Raw genomic sequence first — 17,595 nt, 5'->3', positions numbered from 1 at the left:
TGAGTTTTATCTAACTACTACCTGAGTCTTTGCTAAGCCAGAACTAGCTTCACAGTAGCCTAGGGGAAACAGAACAGTTTCTCTTCCCTTTATATATTATATTATATTGTATTTCATATAATTATTTCACCTAATAATCACAATTCATAATTGATTTATTATTTATATCACAATCACGCTATACGTTTCTCGTATTATTGATTATGGCTAATAGAAACCAGGGCCGGTGCTATATTTGCAATGGGGTTTTTAACTTGAGGCAAATGGTGCGCATATTTGGAGAAGATAATAATGTGAAACGCCTTATTAGTATTGCAAGGCGAGAAAATCTTGAACGACCTGCGCTAGAGGTAACAGATGCAACACGCATATGTTTTAATTGCAACAGATCAATTAATCAAGAAATCCGAGACATTGAAACCAATCCTTCGTCTGTGAGACTAAATGTCTTGACACAAACAGCCAATAATACGTGTTTAATTTGTAACGCCGACCAAAATATTCAACGCCTCTCTATGGATAGTAGAATTGATGTATATTTGTCTAGGAATGTATATATATCAGAAAACACGAGGTGTTGCGCAATACATTTGGATGAAAGGGGGTACCTGTTCCCATATTTGATTCAAGGTTTAAGATTCATAAACCGACCATTTGTATTCCGCGGGGAGCAACTGCACGTATTTCTTGAAGGTCTGAGGAAAACAGCCAACAAACGAGCTGATTTTAAATTCCACGACGAAAATAGTTTTTCCGATGAGGAATTTACATCTTTGTCAGCTCTCACAAGAGAACAGTTCCGGGATTTATATGCTTTATGTCATCCATTGGATGAAGGTGCGTTTCAACGTCATATAAGCAAAAAAGACCTTCTAGTGTTTTTGTGCAAATTACGTCAAGGCTTGTCTGACGACTTTTTAACCGTCATATTCAATTACTCTTCTCGGCAAAATACCAGTTTGACTATCGCGAAGGTTCGAAAATCCTTAATGCAAACCTTTGTTCCTCGATATATCGGTTTTAACGCTATAACGAGGGACCAATACATTGAACAGCATGTATCAGCATTCGCTAATGAGTTGTATAATCCAGACCCTGAAACACCAAGGGCCATTGCATATATAGATGGAACGTACAGCTACATAAATAAGAGTTCCAACTTTAGAGTTCTAAGGCAATCGTATAGTACGCATAAGGGTCGTCATGTGCTCAAGCCAGTATTAATAGTGGCTCCAGATGGCTATATTTTAGATATTCAAGGGCCGTATTTTTCTGACTCACGTAACAACGATGCGAACCTCCTGCGAAACGAATATCAAAGAGACGCTTCACAAATCCGAGAATGGTTTGATGAAGGAGACATCTTCATAGTTGACAGAGGCTACAGGGATGTTTTACCATTCCTCGAGAGATTAGGAATTGCGAGCAAAATGCCACCATTTTTACGACCAAATCAAAGACAATTTTCGACGGAAGAAGCTAATGAAGCGCGCTTGGTGACGAAAACACGTTGGATAGTAGAAGCAAGAAATGTGCATATAAAACAAATCTTCAAGTTCTTTGACGATACAATTAATTTCATGCACGCCCTTCATCTTGGAGATTTTTACCGAATTGCCGGTGCTCTCATTAACAAGTACCATGATCCTGTCCATATGCAAGATGCAACGGTCGAAAAGGCTCAAGAAATTCTTTTGAAGTCACGGGAGGCAAATATTGTTCAAGCTCGAGTAGAAGCTGAAAATCTACATAGAAGAAACGGAAGGTGGGGTCGTTTACAAGCAAATATTGATCCTCATTTCCCGCACCTCACATTGGAATATTTGAGAGATCTGACCGTAGGAGTATATCAAATACACCTAGCACCATCCTATATTCAAGACAAAATGCAAAGGGATGCAAATGACGTCTTTGAGTATGACGAACTTGTAGACGAGCCTGGTTTTCTGCGAGTGAGGGTTTATTCTCGATTTAGAAACGCTACTAAGTATCAGCTCTGGATAGCCTATAACGTTCTAGATGATGACGATAACGAGGCTGAAGATATCGTAAATAGACAACCAATAATAGGATACTATTGCACGTGTAAATCGGGTGCTCGAACGCTAGGTACATGCGCGCACGTAGCGAGTGTTCTTTGGTATTTGGGTTTTGCAAGACAGGAAAACAGGGTTAAATATCCATGGACTTCCCTGTTACAGACTGTCATGGATGCGGCAAATAGACCATTGCCTCAAAACGTCAATGATGACATCGACGTTGTTGACGTTTAACATCAAAATCCAAAGCCACTTTCTATGGAAACCGCTTGAAACAAAAACCCCGAAAAGCGAGAGGCGAGGGGACTCGCTATAATCAAGCACCCCGAAAAGCGAGAGGCGAGGGGACTCGCTAAAATCAAGCACCCCGAAAAGCGAGAGGCGAGGGGACTCGCTATAATCAAGCACCCCGAAAAGCGAGAGGCGAGGGGACTCGCTATAATCAAGCACCCCGAAAAGCGAGAGGCGAGGGGACTCGCTATAATCAAGCACCCCGAAAAGCGAGAGGCGAGGGGACTCGCTAAAATCAAGCACCCCGAAAAGCGAGAGGCGAGGGGACTCGCTATAATCAAGCACCCCGAAAAGCGAGAGGCGAGGGGACTCGCTATAATCAAGCACCCCGAAAAGCGAGAGGCGAGGGGACTCGCTATAATCAAGCACCCCGAAAAGCGAGAGGCGAGGGGACTCGCTATAATCAAGCACCCCGAAAAGCGAGAGGCGAGGGGACTCGCTATAATCAAGCACCCCGAAAAGCGAGAGGCGAGGGGACTCGCTATAATCAAGCACCCCGAAAAGCGAGAGGCGAGGGGACTCGCTATAATCAAGCACCCCGAAAAGCGAGAGGCGAGGGGACTCGCTATAATCAAGCACCCCGAAAAGCGAGAGGCGAGGGGACTCGCTATAATCAAGCACCCCGAAAAGCGAGAGGCGAGGGGACTCGCTATAATCAAGCACCCCGAAAAGCGAGAGGCGAGGGGACTCGCTATAATCAAGCACCCCGAAAAGCGAGAGGCGAGGGGACTCGCTATAAACAAGCACCCCGACATTGCAAGACGCGAGGTTAAGTACGTATAATAGCTTTCTCATAGCAAGACCTACATCTTAATTACAGCATTGTTTGGCTATTCGTCTCAAACGCTTTAAAGATCTCTGATTTGCCAGTCGCCTCTTCTGCATATTATTGCAGATATGGATTTATATCCTTTGTGGCGAACCTATCGATAACCATTTCGTTAGCTTACTAAACACAGCTCCCTTTTGTGTCATCTTCAACCGGCATTTACAGTTTTCAAGTGAAACGAAGAAACCAAGAACTCCTTCTCTCTAAATCTCTATGGCCCCTGCAGGGATGCTTCTTCCGATTGCCTTAATGCTAATTAGAAAGCTTCGATATAGTATAATTATGAAAATATTGGAAAACTGCTTTAACGCAAGAAATCGTCGCTTTTAAGTACCACAAATAACCGGTGACTTTCTTCTAAGCTTCGTAAGTACATTATTTGTGTCCTCTAGCTTTAAAAACCTCATAAACAGGCGTTTTATTTAATAAATAGTTAATTTTAAGCTATTATGTTTTATAGAAAATATGAACTTTGACGACACGTGCAAAGCGAACCGTACGTCAGAGAACGTTTCGTCTCATTGAAACATTGATCAGCATAAACTATTCTATCTGGTACCGAAGTTTGGAAAAAATTAACCGAAACCCATTTTCATCGTTAAACGTGCGGGGTCCTTTACGGATAGTTTTAAAGGTCTACACATTTTCCAAAGAACCCATTATGGAATTTTTAGCCACATCGTAGTATACGATAGGCTCTTAGTTTGAAGTTTGATCCGAGCCGTAGTAGTACTGGCCGGGGTTTTCGCTTTCGTTATCGTCAGATTTTAGCTTAAATGGAACCAATAGTGGTAGCTGAGCTCAGTTAGAGATTTTATTTTAACTAAAACATTTTTCACATCGCACCCGGGAATTGAACCCGGCTGGCTGGCGCAGCAGTAAGACACGCTACCACTGTGGGGTCGGACACTTCTGATTTTTTGGTTAGGGTCTTTGAATTTTTTTTATTTATGTGCTAATTAAATAGATAACGATGTGGCATACTATTAAGTCCCAGCCCTTGGGTCATCTTGTTTATATTAAGTTCTTATAATAACTTTAAAATAGTTTGCCCAGATTTAGCCCCCCCCCCCCCAATTTCAAACCCTAGCGACGCTACTGGCTGCGAGCGGGACTTAAGGAATTTGAAATGTTCATCTTTGCGCGTGTTTCAAAAAGAATTTTTTCAGAACTTTGAGAGAGAGGGCCTTGGTAGAGCGGCAGCAAATATCGGCTTGATAATTAATAAGTAAGCTATAAATTTAAATCCCAATATGATAATTTTTAGAAATAAACAAAATAGAACCGCATTTTTATGTTTTGAGAATTCGTTATAAAGATAATAAAATTGGAATTTTTATGGTTTCTTTCATTTTAAATACTTTTATCATTGAAAAATTAAAATCAGCTAGTTTTAGGAATTATTATATTTATGGGTGCCCCATTCAAAATTATTTCCCTATTATTTTCAAACTTATAAATGTTCCCTTACTTCGGTCCAGCTCGTAATGCCACCTCACGCTAAAATAGAGAGAAAATAAGAAGTCCCGTTTCTTAAAAGTCACCCCCTTAGAAATTACCGCGCACAGGCCTTGATTAACGTAGGCAGCGGTTTATTGGACTGAAATCCACATATATAAATGGTGTTTTGATTAATCTGCCCTAAATTGGGGTCAAACTGAGTGGAAAGTGTCAAATAACATGGGATCTGAGTGGTCGTCTTACAAGGATAGATAATCCGTGGATATGTATAAATACTGACGTGTTATGAACTCCCATCTCTTACATTCCACAATCCATTTCGCTTAGACATCTGTTCAGCTGAGAGCAAACTTGTAACCCCCACCCCCAAAAGAAAGTAAGAAAAACAAAGTGAGTCTTTCATAATATTTAAAACGATTCCATATAATTAACATGGAACTTTATGGAGTGTTTAATAATAACAAAGTAGGATAAGTATCGCGGTAACCAAATTCTTCACTTGGCAAGTTAGCGAAAGTGAATATTCTTGATAAAACACCAACGGCTGTCCCTCTGGTAGCGGTTTTTGAATTTTCCCTCCAAAAACGTGAGACGCTCGCGGCGGTAGACGGCCGAACTAGATTCAAGCACCCGCGTCTGTGTTCCGCGACTTTAGGTTGAGGGGAAGGGGGTAGGAAAATGATTTTGGAACTCGACCAATTTTTTTTCTCTCTAGTGTAGGTGCGATGGAGGCGGCATAAAATCCTCAAATTTGTTCACCAGTGGTAGTGCCAGGATATATTACCAATGCAAGTGCTATTTACTTCTAGTCCCTTATCCTACTTCTGGTAATAATAATATAGAATAAGAGACTAGTAGTTTATAAAACATTAAGTTTAAAAAAAGGTGATCTAGAGTATATTGGCATCTTTGGCCAAATCGTAGAACATTGATCGCTCATTCTCCAAGAGCGCATGTGGAGAGTCGAATTCCGTAATTCGGCCCTGATCAATAACCATCACCCTATGAAGAGTTAAATGACAACAAATTAGCGAATCTTTTCAAGCCGGTTTTATAGGTAGGTAAACTAACTTGTCGTAGTCCAAGATCGTGTTTATTCTGTGTGCGATGGTGATGATGGTAGAGTTGGCGAATTCCTTCTTGATGGTTTCTTGAATGAGATCGTCCGTGTCCATGTCAACAGACGCCGTCGCTTCGTCCAAGATCAGAATTTTGGTGTTCCTCAACAAGGCACGAGTCAAGCAGACCAACTGACGCTGACCAACGCTCAGATTCTGCCCCCCTTCGGTCACTGGGTGATCCAGTCCCTGCTCGAGTGACGCCACAAAGGGCTTCAGGTGCGAGTGTTCCAGGGCAGCCCACAGTCGCTGGTCATCTTTTTGTCCAAAAGGATCCAGGTTGAGTCTGAGCGTGCCCGAGAAGAGGACGGGCTCTTGGGGGATGATGGTCAGCCGTGATCTCAAATCAGACAAGCCCAATTCCTTCACTTTCACTCCGTCTATGATGATCTGACCACACACCCCCTCGATGAGACGGAAAAGTGCCAGCGTCAGCGACGACTTTCCCGCGCCTGTCCGCCCCACCACGCCCACTTTCTCTCCGGCTTCGATCCTCACATCTATGTCCTTCAAGACCAAATCCAATTCTTCTCGATACCTAGTGCTGTAGTCCTGGAATATGATTTGTCCTCGTTGAGGCCAGTCAGCTGGTGGTTGAGATTCTGGTTTCTCCCACTCGGCCTCGGATTCCAAACGACAGTATTCGTCAACTCTTTCAACGGAGACGACATTTGATTCCAAACCCGTTATGCCAGCGATAAACCCTTTGATCACCTGTAGAAGCTGTGAGATCGATATATAAAATTAGTAATTTATTTGTAGAAAATAAATAATTGTTCCACGTGACAGAAAAGTATGCGCAGTTACTTTTAAACACACAGTGGAAATTCTTATTGAAGAATATAATATCTTTCATACATAAGACCTTGATAACGACTTGAATATAAGAACTAATGGTTTATCACCAAAATTATATATATTAAAACAAAATCTGTCGAAACAAGTAGGGGATAGGGTGCCAGGTCATACCCGTTTCCCAAATTTCTTAAACCCCTTCCCGCAAGTATTACACGTGAGTTTATAATACCATTACATGACGTCATTGTCTCCTGGACAAGTAAAAATGGTTGTCAATCACACGTCATAAAATGACAAGTAAATGTTTTCTTGGACACGTAGCAGAATGGCGCTTAAAGGGAGTTTGAAGTACAAAATCAAATGATTTTTATCGATTCTTCTTCTAATTACAAGACCAGTCTGCATTGTAAAACATTCAGGAAACACTTCCGAATGATTTTAAAATTCAAATTAAATTCAAATTTTAAGGATAATTTAAAATAAGAACCTCTGACCAATCGCGTAACGCCCCGCCTTTTTATTAACAAAATTCTCGTGGCACGTTCCGTGTCGAATGAAATATATCCTGAGATTTGATAAAATCTGCGCGCGACGTGACAATCGTGGCGCGAGACAATTGAGAATGCTACGAGAATTTTGTTAACAAGAAGGCAGGGCGTTACGTGATTGGTCGGAGGTCCTTATTTAAAATTATCCTTACATATGAACCTAATTTGAATTTTAAAATCATTCGGAAGTATTAACTGAATGTTTCACTATGCTGACTGGTCTTATAATTAGCAGAAGAACAGATGAAAAATCACTTGATTTTCTACTTCACCCTCCCTTTAACCATCTTCTATTCTTTACGAAAAAAAAAACACAAGAACGGTAATATTAGGTGTAACTAACCTAATCTAAACTGATATCGTCGCTAAACTAGATACACTGATATTTTGTTTCTCTTCGCTATATCAACCTCCAATTCAAACCCTCGCATACAATTCCATTTCGATACGCTCTTTGTTATTTTAGTAAATAGATGTCCAGCTTCAGCGACGTTTCACTATCAAGCTAGTATCAAGAGTTAATCGAAAAACCAGAAGACATGTTTGCTTATGGAAAAGCTTTTCATTGACGGCGCTTACCCGATCGGCATTAGCTAAGACCAATCCTACAAAATCAGCTGACAGAGTCCCTTTGCTCAAAATTACGAAAATTGCGGTACAAAACATCAAGAAATTGCCCAAGATATTGTAGCGTACTGTCAACCATCTGGAAAGAAATTGAATTTTATTGAGAAATGAGTAGCGACTTGGAATTCTCGCATTGTTTTGCATAAACAGCTCTTTCAACCCAAAGCTTAAAATTAAACCCGAAATCAATAACGAAATCACAAAATCAGTCAAAAAAAAAATCGCGAAATCCATAACCAATTTCGAGAAATCCAAAATAAAAAAAATCACAAAATTCGACGAAATCACGAGTAAAATCTCAAAATCCGTGGAAATCAAGGGAAATAGACCAATTCCAATATGAAGAGAAAGAAATTTCCATGGGTAAGCCGCCATTCTGAATAATTTCCACACCACTAGAGGCAGCCCAAGCTCACTGCATGTGAGCAGGGCCGGAATAAGCACAGAACACTGGACATTGTCCAATAAAACTTGAAAATGTTCCATAATTTTTAAAAAGCTAAGGGGGTCACTGGACAGTTTGACCAATAAATTTTCCGAAGTTTTTATAGCTTCACTGCACATGGAGAAGCGACACTATTTTTGCACACACCAATGTATGATGTCCTTTAAATGTTCCAGTTAAACAGGGGGTCACTGGACTCACGTCCTATAAGAAATTTTTCTTATTTTCGGCCCTGCATGTGAGAGGCTAGCAAAGCCGGTCATGCCTCTAGCGATGTCTCCTGGCGTGAGCGAAATTATTCAGAATGGCGACTTGCCAGGGCTGGAAGAATGATTCTCTGAATGTAATTTTCGAATTGGTCTATACCTCAAAATCCAACGAAATCAAGGGAAATATCGCAAAATCCGTCGAAATCACGGGAAAAAATAGCAAAATCCGACGCAATCACGAGTAAAACGTCAAAATCCGACGCAATCACGAGAAAAACGTCAAAATTCGACGAAATTATTTGGATATTATAGAATTTTGAAATCAAATTGGATTTCGAAATCCCGTACACTTTTTATAAAAACGTCCGATCCCTCGCAATATTACCTTTGCGCCATGTTCATCATGTAGTTAGCGGAAGTGCATTCGTCGATCAGTTTGAGGAAGTGTCCTTCAAAGTTCTCCTCGGCGTCACATGCTCTGATGACAGTGCTGCCAGCTACAGATCCACCCACGTGCGAAAACAAGAATGAATTTCTCAAGCTTGTTATCCGTTTGAATTGACGATTGCTCGACATCAAGAAACGCTGCCAAAGATATAGGAAAATCTTCCGTTTGAAAAGTTGGGAGTTTGCGCAAGCATGCCGCTGGTAAGACGTGCGCGATTTCTACACTATTGCAATAAATCATATCAGTGCAGAACACTTTGAGCGGTTCAAAATTTCAATTAGTACAGTCGTGGCGCCAAGGCCATTTTCCCGTCGCTTAATAAAGCTGACTAAAAATTATTAATGTTATCTCTTTAAAAATGATTAATGTTATCTCTTTTTCAATAGTCTCATTTGCGGGGCCCCAGCCGAATTTTGAAAATATTTATAGGAATTATAGGTATTTTTTTCATAAAAATATAGGATTTTATAGGACTTTTTTTTCAGAATTATAGGATTATATAGGACACTTAAATATTAATTTCGTTCTTTTTAAAGATGCATTAAGCGAAATAAAACTTTTATTTCAACTTGAAAATAGCAAATAATGTAATAATGGCAACCTACATAATAACTACCCCAATTTTACATCCAATCTGGCAACAGCAGCTAAATCAAAAGCTTTCAGCGCTTACATGCAAAGTAAACGTTTGAAATTTATACTGAAATAGTACGGATTAAGGCACAAAAATTCAGGTTTACTGGTTCGGTGGGTTTATATCGATAAAATACTTAAAAATATTGGACCAAGAAGCGATATCTAGTTTACTAGAGAGAAGGTCTAAATTCCCTACATTTCTAGCTTTATCTCTAGTCCAAACGTAGGTCCGGGGTTAATCCTGGCCTCTAAATTACAAACTGCATCTCATTGGTTCTTGAAAACTCACATCAGCTCGACGCGAATAACGAAAGTTACGTATTTTCCGACTGAGGAGAGGCGAAATACCAGGCCTCCTTTTACGTCCCCCCTGTATTTTGAAAGGGGGATTGGGACTATGGCGCGCGAATACTTAGGCACCATATACCTTCTCCCTAGTAAACTAGATATCGCTTCTTGATAGGACTTTATAGGACGTTTTTGCAAAAATATATTCTTTTATAGGACATTTTAAAAATTACAGGATTTTATAAGCATTATCTAAGACCATTAAACAGAGATGGACTGGAATGGAGATAGGGTGGGTGGTTCCTTGTGGGAAGCGTCTCTCTAGCGCCACGCCGCGACCAATATTGAAACTATTTCTAATCAAACAAACAGGCGCGTGAAATAGCAGACGACATTAGGCCCGTTGAAGCTCGAAAGTCTATGCTAGGTTCAATTTTAGAAAGTTGATATTTGGGGTTTGGTATTTTGTAGAAATTAATGCCTAACGTTGATCATTTTTACAAACTCCGAAAGCGCACCTTTTGCTTGGCATCTGAAATACCCAAACTAATCCTTTAAATTACTTATACGAAAACGAACATAAAAGGCTTAGAAACAGAGAGGAAAAACCCGAGGGGGTAGACGCTCTAGATCTCTGTGTACACCTGAGTTCAAAAGAGTTCAGCTTTGACAGTGCATTGAGTTCAAATCCATCGGAACTCAGAGTTCAGCTTTGACAGTGCATCGAGTTCAAATCCTTCGGAACTCAAGAGTTCAGCTTTGACATTGCATTGAGTTCAAGTCATATTGTACACCTGAGTTCTCAAGTGTCTTCCCCCTCGGAAAAACCTAACCGTACCTAGACCGTACAATCATAAAAATTCAACAGAGCAGGCGACATAATAAAGGTCACATGATCAATGCTTTGGAAAGTTTCGGGACTCTTCCGCTAAGGGCGACGATACGCGCTGAAGTTTGAAGATAGGCGTTTTAGCCAATCATTCTAGTCCATCTGAGTTTAATGTTCTTAGGTATTATAGGACCTCTAGGGGCCTGCATTTGAAGAAGTTTGACCGGCAATCAATAATTAAAGTTGAAAAATGGCTATCCCTGACCCGATACGAATTGCGTGTTTCAACACGACAATTAACAATTAAGAGTGACACTTAATAATTACTTACCGAGCCTGAAATAAAGCTCCTACCTGAAGTAAAAGGTATCCAACGACAACTACAATGCAGGGAATTATGAATAATGGTAAAAATATTGCAATTCCTAACGGATAAACAACTAAAAATATCAAGCCCCAAGTGCTTAGTTTTAAGATTCCATGTAACTGTTGGTCGAGGGCGTCGATATCTTGGGAGAAACGATTGAGTATCCTTCCAACGGGGGTCGTGTCGAAGAAAGACATGGGTGAACGAGATACGCTGTCGAGCATTTTGCCATGTAGATATTTTGCCGCTCGTAGACAGCCAAAGATGATGACGAGTACGTGCAGAAATGTTGAAAAGGCTTGGGTTACACCAAGAAAGACAGAGATCGCTATACGGGTTGCCTTTAATTGTGGGTTTGCTTTATAATCTTCCTTGGAGTCCGCGCACCACAAAGACTGCCAGTACACTGACGCGAAATTATGGACTACAACACTGATGACTATTACTTGCAGGATCGCACACCATGTTATACCAAACGCTTTAAAATATTGTTTGTATTGCGATAAGGATATCTGAAAATGCGCAAAAACATTATCACGATATAAATGTGTGTTGAGAGTTTTAGTTCTCAATAAGCCAAGAAAAGTCCAAACTCTCGTCGTATATTGAAGAGCACATACGTTTCCTTCTTTGAGCGTCTCTTTAATCACGAGTTTCGCCTCATCTTCATCCGAGACGTTCCCATGTGATGCAAGAGGAAATTTCTCACCTTTGATAGTTAACGTACTAAAAAAATGGCATAACTAAAATTTATAGATTAGACTAGCGTGTTCAACCATGGAGCAACAGGATCAGTAAGCGAGCCAGTTTTTAGCCGATCACAATCTTAGAGGTAATTCAAGGTCAATTCCCTGTCGGTGGTCGTGCTCCGTAGCATTGCCAGAGCCACTTTCCAAAAAGCGGTCCGTAACCTTGTATAGCATCTCCAATTTGAAATTATGTGGTCCTGACCCTGTGATACTCCTACCTAGTCGGTCAAGCCACGTTGCTAGAACTTACTGCTCTTCTTACAATACAGCCTCCATGGTTAAACTTGAAAGCATCAATTCAGAAAATTTTAAATAAGAGCTATCTCTATAGAGAGTACACGCCTCACATTGAGGTTTTCCACAAAGAAACTCGCTCTGTTATTTTGAAAAGTTAACCATGAAAACATGGCTAATTTCTATAACAGTTTTTACGCTTTATGTACTGGCTGCAGAAAGTGTAGATATAAGTCTAAATTTACTCACGACGGTTCTTCTTTATTCTCGTCGCTCATGTGTTGCGCGAAATAATCTCTGGCCATTCCCTGACGACTCATGATTTCGTCATAGTTTCCCCTCTCGATGATTTGTCCGTTGTTCATGAAGAAGATTTCGTCAACTTCTCGGATGAAGCTCAAGTTGTGCGTCACCAAAATTCTCGTCTGTAACAAATTGGTAGTCGCCCGTTTCCACATAGTTCGATTTTTCACACCTTAAGAACCTAAGCCATTTCCCGCACAATTTTTCATAACTCATCTCCACACAGTTTGCAAATAAAACTGTTGATTACATTTTAAAACCCTGAAAATTATGCTGCTGGCCCATTGGACCGAGTATAGCCAAATTATGATTTTTTATGATGATGACTTTTTCGATGCTATTTAGCCATAGAGATATTTTTAATGCAGTTTTTACAAACGGAATTAGGTCTACTTTTACTTTTATTTTTTAACAAAAACACTTCTATTTAATTCGTATGTCTATCAATACACTTTTCTATATCGATATTGCAATGGTCATATCACAAGTTTAATAGCAAGCCTCTATTGTAGCATAGACTTACCCAAACTAACCTAACCCTAATCGAACCAAACCTAACCCTATCCGAACCTAACCAAACCTAACCCTAACCGAACCTAACCAAACCTAACCCTAACCGAACCTAACCTAATCAACAAGAAAATAAAAATGTTTTATGGCAAACTGTGCGGAAATGGGTCATGGTAAAAAATGGTGAACTAAATTTTTGATGTAAAAACTGTGCGCAAATGGGTCATAAAAAGTGTGCGTAAATGGGCTATGATTCTCGAAAATTGTGCGATCAAATTGTAATAGTAATTGAGTTGCTATTGTCAAGAGAGCAAGGAGCTACCAAACTACTATTGGGATTTAAATGAAGCGACATGTTGAAACCTCAATAATGATCTGTTAGCGCTTTCAGAGCAAATATAGGTGTTGCGTTATTTACTTTATTTCGAAGAAATCCCTTTGGTCCGATGACTTCGTTGAAGAGATGTTTAGCCACGTGCGAGTCAACCGCGCCCAAGGGGTCATCGAAGAGATAAACATCGTCATCGCGATAAATGGCTCTGGCCACGTTGACCCTTTGCTTCTGACCGCCACTCAAGTTGATACCCTACCATGTAGAATTAGTAAACGTCAAACTACTAACTAAAGCAGCCATATATGGAAATATGAATAAAACGTCGCTACGCCATGTTTTTCGAGTAAAACTCATTATAACATTCAGTCTATTTCCAGAGCATCCGGTGAAAGATACCTTATATGGAAGGAGCACATCGGGAATGTTCACGATAAGATCCACTGTTCTAAGTTAAGTAAGCGAGATCGCGACACCTTTCATGATTATTATCGTATCTAAGGACTTGATAGCGCAATCATGTTAAGCTGCACTGAATGGAAACACTGCTATGGCGTTGCTTCCAATGAATCGCGTACGTTTTATCCTTATTTTCAAACGTCTTTTAGAAGCCATTGATCATAACAATTTTTTTTGAAACGTAAAATCATTAGTCGCGTAAGGAATGAAAAGGTACCGCGCAAGCCGTGTGAAAAACGCAGATTTGAGATAGCGGGAGACATACCCCACTCTAGAAAGAGAGATTTATACTCAAAATTCCACCCAAGATAGTCAGACTGACCACCCTTAATCTGTTCGTGGCTTGGCGGCGCCATTAGGGAAATTAAAATCTCTCAGATTGTATTTTTCGCGCCTGATTTCTCTTAAGCTAGATTCCCACTCGACGGAAAAAACGACGGAAACCCGGCAGAAAGGGGTTCGACCGAAAAATCTTTACGCCGAGCCCCACGGAATTTCCGTCCGGTCGGGCGTAAATTGTTTTCATTTTATTCGGTCGTCTTCGGCGTTACGCCAGCGTCTCAGACAATGAAATTATCCCACTGACAACGTCATAAATTTCAAGAGCGCACCCACATTCGAGATCGATTGATAGTTGCCATTTTTTTGTGGTTGACCAAGGCTTATCGGAAACATGCCACCAAGATAAAAAAATTCAACTGACGGAAGTAAAAAGAGATAAGATATTAAGAAGGAAGACTTTACTGAGAAGGTTAGAAAATATCCCTTCTTGTACGATCTAAGCGACAAGGGGACAAAGATACCAATTCAGAGTTTGAAAGACATATTGTGGAAAAAACTAAAATCTGTCACGTGACCCAAAAATATCAAGCGCCAAACTCAAAATTCAGTCGTAGTGTGAACGGTTTTCCGCCGGACGCAGGCGTAAGTTAAAATTTCTACCATTGGCTGTGTGATTTCCGCCGGTTTTTTTCGGTCGAGTGGGAATCTAGGTTTAGGCACTAACGTAAAGGCAGGAGACATTCCACCAAAGACCTAATTATGGACACTTAAAGAGGAAGACAATCTCCTTGTGATAAAGCGTACTCTTTCTCCGATCTCCGTTTCGTCGTCAGCAGGTAACTGGTCGAGATCCGGTTTTAGGGCGCAAGCCCGTATGACGCTGTTGTATTTTTCTTGGTCCATGTCGTCGACGAAGAGAATATTTTGTCTGAGTGAGGTGTTTTGTATCCAGGGTTGTTGAGTGACGTATCCCACTCTCCCGGCCACTCTCACCTCCCCCTCCACCTTCAGCATCTCGGAAACCAGAGCGGACAAGAGGGAAGACTTGCCACAACCCACCGGACCCACCACGGCCACCAACGAGCCGCGGGACACTTTCAAATTGATGTCCCTAAGAGACGCCGATGCCGGGTCTTCCAGATTCCAATGAAACGTTCCCTTCTGGATCTCAATTGCTGAAATTTTCATGGAAATAAAATTTATTGTTAACATTCGTCAAAAATGACCATTTGTGGGTTCAAAATATATCTGAATTCTGAAAACAATCTAAAAGCGACTTTAAGAACGAAAGATTGATTGGCTTATTTTCCAAATAAGGAGGTAGTTGAGAGTTTGCGCTTGAAGGGGAGAGGAATGGATTGGAAACCCCCATACGTATAGCATTGCCTCTGTACCCCCACCTACGGCACCGTAGTCCTCCCAGCATCCTCACTGGTTAGGTAGGGTCGTACCGGACGAAATTGTGATGGATGGTCTTTTTACCTTAAATATAGAAGCGAGTTCTCATACAAACACAATGGCGCTACGCGGAAGCACTTAGCAATTGCCTACTAAAGGTAGAGGCGTGCGCCAGGTGCACTGGGAGAGTTACGATGGCGCAGGTCACCCATCATTATTTCCAATCCACCTCACCTCCCTTATCCCTGGTTTGCGAGGTTTCCTTCAAAGATTAATTATTGCGGTATAAAGCGGGTCAAAATGGGAATAAGCCTGATTATAATTGGAGGATATTTTCTGTTTATACCGGAATGGTGGGTTAAGTTCCGAGGAAGTTCATTCAATTGTGTCTTTCTCCACACTCAAGTTCGCGCCACTACCTTCTAACCACAATTAATTTTGAGCTTAAAGTTATCCACTTCGTTTTTGCGAGGCGCTAATTAATTGACATACCAAATTGGGCGTCGCTAGCCATATGCTGCACGTAATATTTGGTTTCTCCACGACTCAACAAGTTTGCGATTCTTCTCACCGAGACGTGTGTCTGAAAAGAATAACTTTGCGGATTTGTGTCATTTTGAGATGTTCTAAGTAAAGGGAAGGTCAACAGGAAAAACCTCGACGATTCATTGTTGGGAAAATGTTTTGTAATACAACATGAAACTAATCCCGTTATTTAATGACGCCAACCATAACTTATAAAACATTTTTTCACAGTAGGACGATGACAATCGAATAATACATAATATCAAAAGTATATATATTAAAACTAAAAGTCTCCATCACGCAGGCGAAAGGGTGCCATGTCACACCCGTGTCTAATCCTATTAACTGTACCTACGGTTTCTTGTATTTTGGGCGTATCAAATGACGCATCTAAAACTGTTTGTGATTGGCTGAGAGCTCTTCTTACATTAATGGCAACGATAACAAGGTGGCAAACTGGCAACCACAAAAAAGGTTATATCGTATATACTTTTGATAATATTCAAAATTATGTCTCAAAAACACACCAAATAGTTATATTTTTTTTAAAAAAAAAACCTGAAACTTTAAAATTTTTGATTAATAGAAACTAAGAAGATAAAAGTAGATTTATCATTTAACCTTCCCTCGTACAGTTCTTACCAAAACTAGGGTATTTACTAAATCCGGAAACGTAAGCATTGACGACGCTAATAGTCGTACCAACTGAATGGACACGAAGGCTTTCCTCGAGGTGAGAACGTTAGCTTCGTCAATTAACACGTACATGGCGAAACACGGTGTAGTAATCTGAATATTAAATAACAATATCTGTAGGACCTTAAAATCAATATGGAGATAAAGAATGTGTATGCTCTGAAGATGAATCTTTAACAAAAAGTGCTGGCAGTAAAACCAACTCCATCCCGCGCGTTCTTATTTTACCGCTGAAATCAGTGAGCACAAATAAGATGGAGAGTCAAAAGCTCAGACCACCTAACCCATGGACAGGCAAAGCCATGTAAATCCGCGGTAACAAGTGGCAATGCGTAGCACGCGCCCTCACGCGTCTACCGACCGCCGAAATTTATCGCCAAATGTCACGTGACCTGAAAGAAAAATTCGCCTGTAATGGTTCGGGATATTTTTGAGCCGGGGCTCATAGTCTTGTCGATTGTTGACTTTGTGTTAGCTCAGACGTGTTAGGGACAACTCAAACAACCTAACCGAAACTTTAATTACATTTAATTTAAAAATGCCAATAATAAGATGTAGTTATTGGTGACTGGAGGCCTCTATTCCTCAAAAAACCAAATGGTGCTAGTTTTACTAGGGTTTGGTGAAAAACTTCCAACATCCGCCGCCACAGCGCTAATGTCAGGCGTTGCTCTAGATAAGCAAACCTAGCTCCCTATTCAGATGCCTGTCCATAGGTCAGGTGGTCTGAGGTCAAAGATAGAAGGGAGGTAACTATAACGGCCGGCCAACATAGCTCTCACGCGCACCTATCTCGGCGCACAGCCGAGGAGTAAGACGTCACGTGATCCGTTGAGAAGGTAATTCAAAAAGGGTAGACACGAAAATATGGCTAGAGGCTCACGCCTCAGCCGTAATAGACCCAACCAACAAAAAAACAAGTTGGCTTGCTTTCGTCTCCATCTAAGGGATAGGATCACGTGATTAACAAAGTTGACTGTAGTACCATCTGTCGTTGAGCGACGAAAATAAATCTTTATTTTGCTGATTGGATTAGAGTCTGACTATTGGAGTAAAATATGTTCTGAGCACGGCAAAATCAAGCCAATCAGGTTATCCCTTTCTCGCCTCAAAATCCGAGAACGAGATCTGAGCCGTTATAAAATTTCAAAAGATTTTTTGGCGGAAACGTAAGC

General features: G+C 40.7%; 2 protein-coding genes across 2 annotated transcripts; one reads left to right on the top strand and one right to left on the bottom strand.

The window, feature by feature from the left end:
- Positions 1–203: 203 nt before the first annotated feature.
- Positions 204–2,273, top strand: LOC149596199 (uncharacterized). The gene has a single exon (XM_089861308.1). The coding sequence runs from the start codon at positions 204–206 to the stop codon at positions 2,271–2,273; it is 2,070 nt and encodes a 689-aa protein (XP_089717434.1).
- Positions 2,274–5,510: 3,237 nt separating this feature from the next.
- Positions 5,511–16,613, bottom strand: LOC149596198 (ATP-binding cassette sub-family C member 1-like). The gene is made up of 11 exons (XM_089861307.1): positions 16,367–16,613; positions 15,692–15,782; positions 14,606–14,976; positions 13,148–13,315; positions 12,166–12,341; positions 11,554–11,659; positions 10,921–11,445; positions 8,751–8,950; positions 7,664–7,790; positions 5,692–6,461; positions 5,511–5,622 (listed from the first exon to the last, which is right to left on the bottom strand). Exons 1-11 carry the CDS (start codon positions 16,490–16,492, stop codon positions 5,511–5,513), a joined length of 2,772 nt encoding a protein of 923 aa, XP_089717433.1. The 5' UTR covers positions 16,493–16,613.
- Positions 16,614–17,595: the final 982 nt, after the last annotated feature.

The sequence above is a fragment of the Phalangium opilio genome, unplaced genomic scaffold (genome assembly GCF_054372755.1).
Source record: "Phalangium opilio isolate 3A_F unplaced genomic scaffold, DU_Popi_V2 ptg000390l_1, whole genome shotgun sequence".
NCBI lineage: Eukaryota > Metazoa > Arthropoda > Arachnida > Opiliones > Phalangiidae > Phalangium > Phalangium opilio.
The sequence above is the reverse complement of the archived record's forward strand: the minus strand, read 5'-3'. Positions and strand labels throughout refer to the sequence as shown.

What these genes read in the sequence shown, in the direction of transcription:
- LOC149596199 (XM_089861308.1), top strand. Translation starts at nt 204, where the DNA reads ATGGCTAATAGAAACCAGGGCCGGTGCTATATTTGCAATGGGGTTTTT.
- LOC149596198 (XM_089861307.1), bottom strand. Translation starts at nt 16,492, where the DNA reads ATGTACGTGTTAATTGACGAAGCTAACGTTCTCACCTCGAGGAAAGCC. An exon ending in AGGGATTTCTTCGAAATAAA is followed by an intron (nt 12,342 to 13,147) that starts GTAAATAACGCA and finishes AATTTGTTACAG; the next exon opens with ACGAGAATTTTGGTGACGCA. An exon ending in ACGATCTTGGACTACGACAA is followed by an intron (nt 5,623 to 5,691) that starts GTTAGTTTACCT and finishes AACTCTTCATAG; the next exon opens with GGTGATGGTTATTGATCAGG.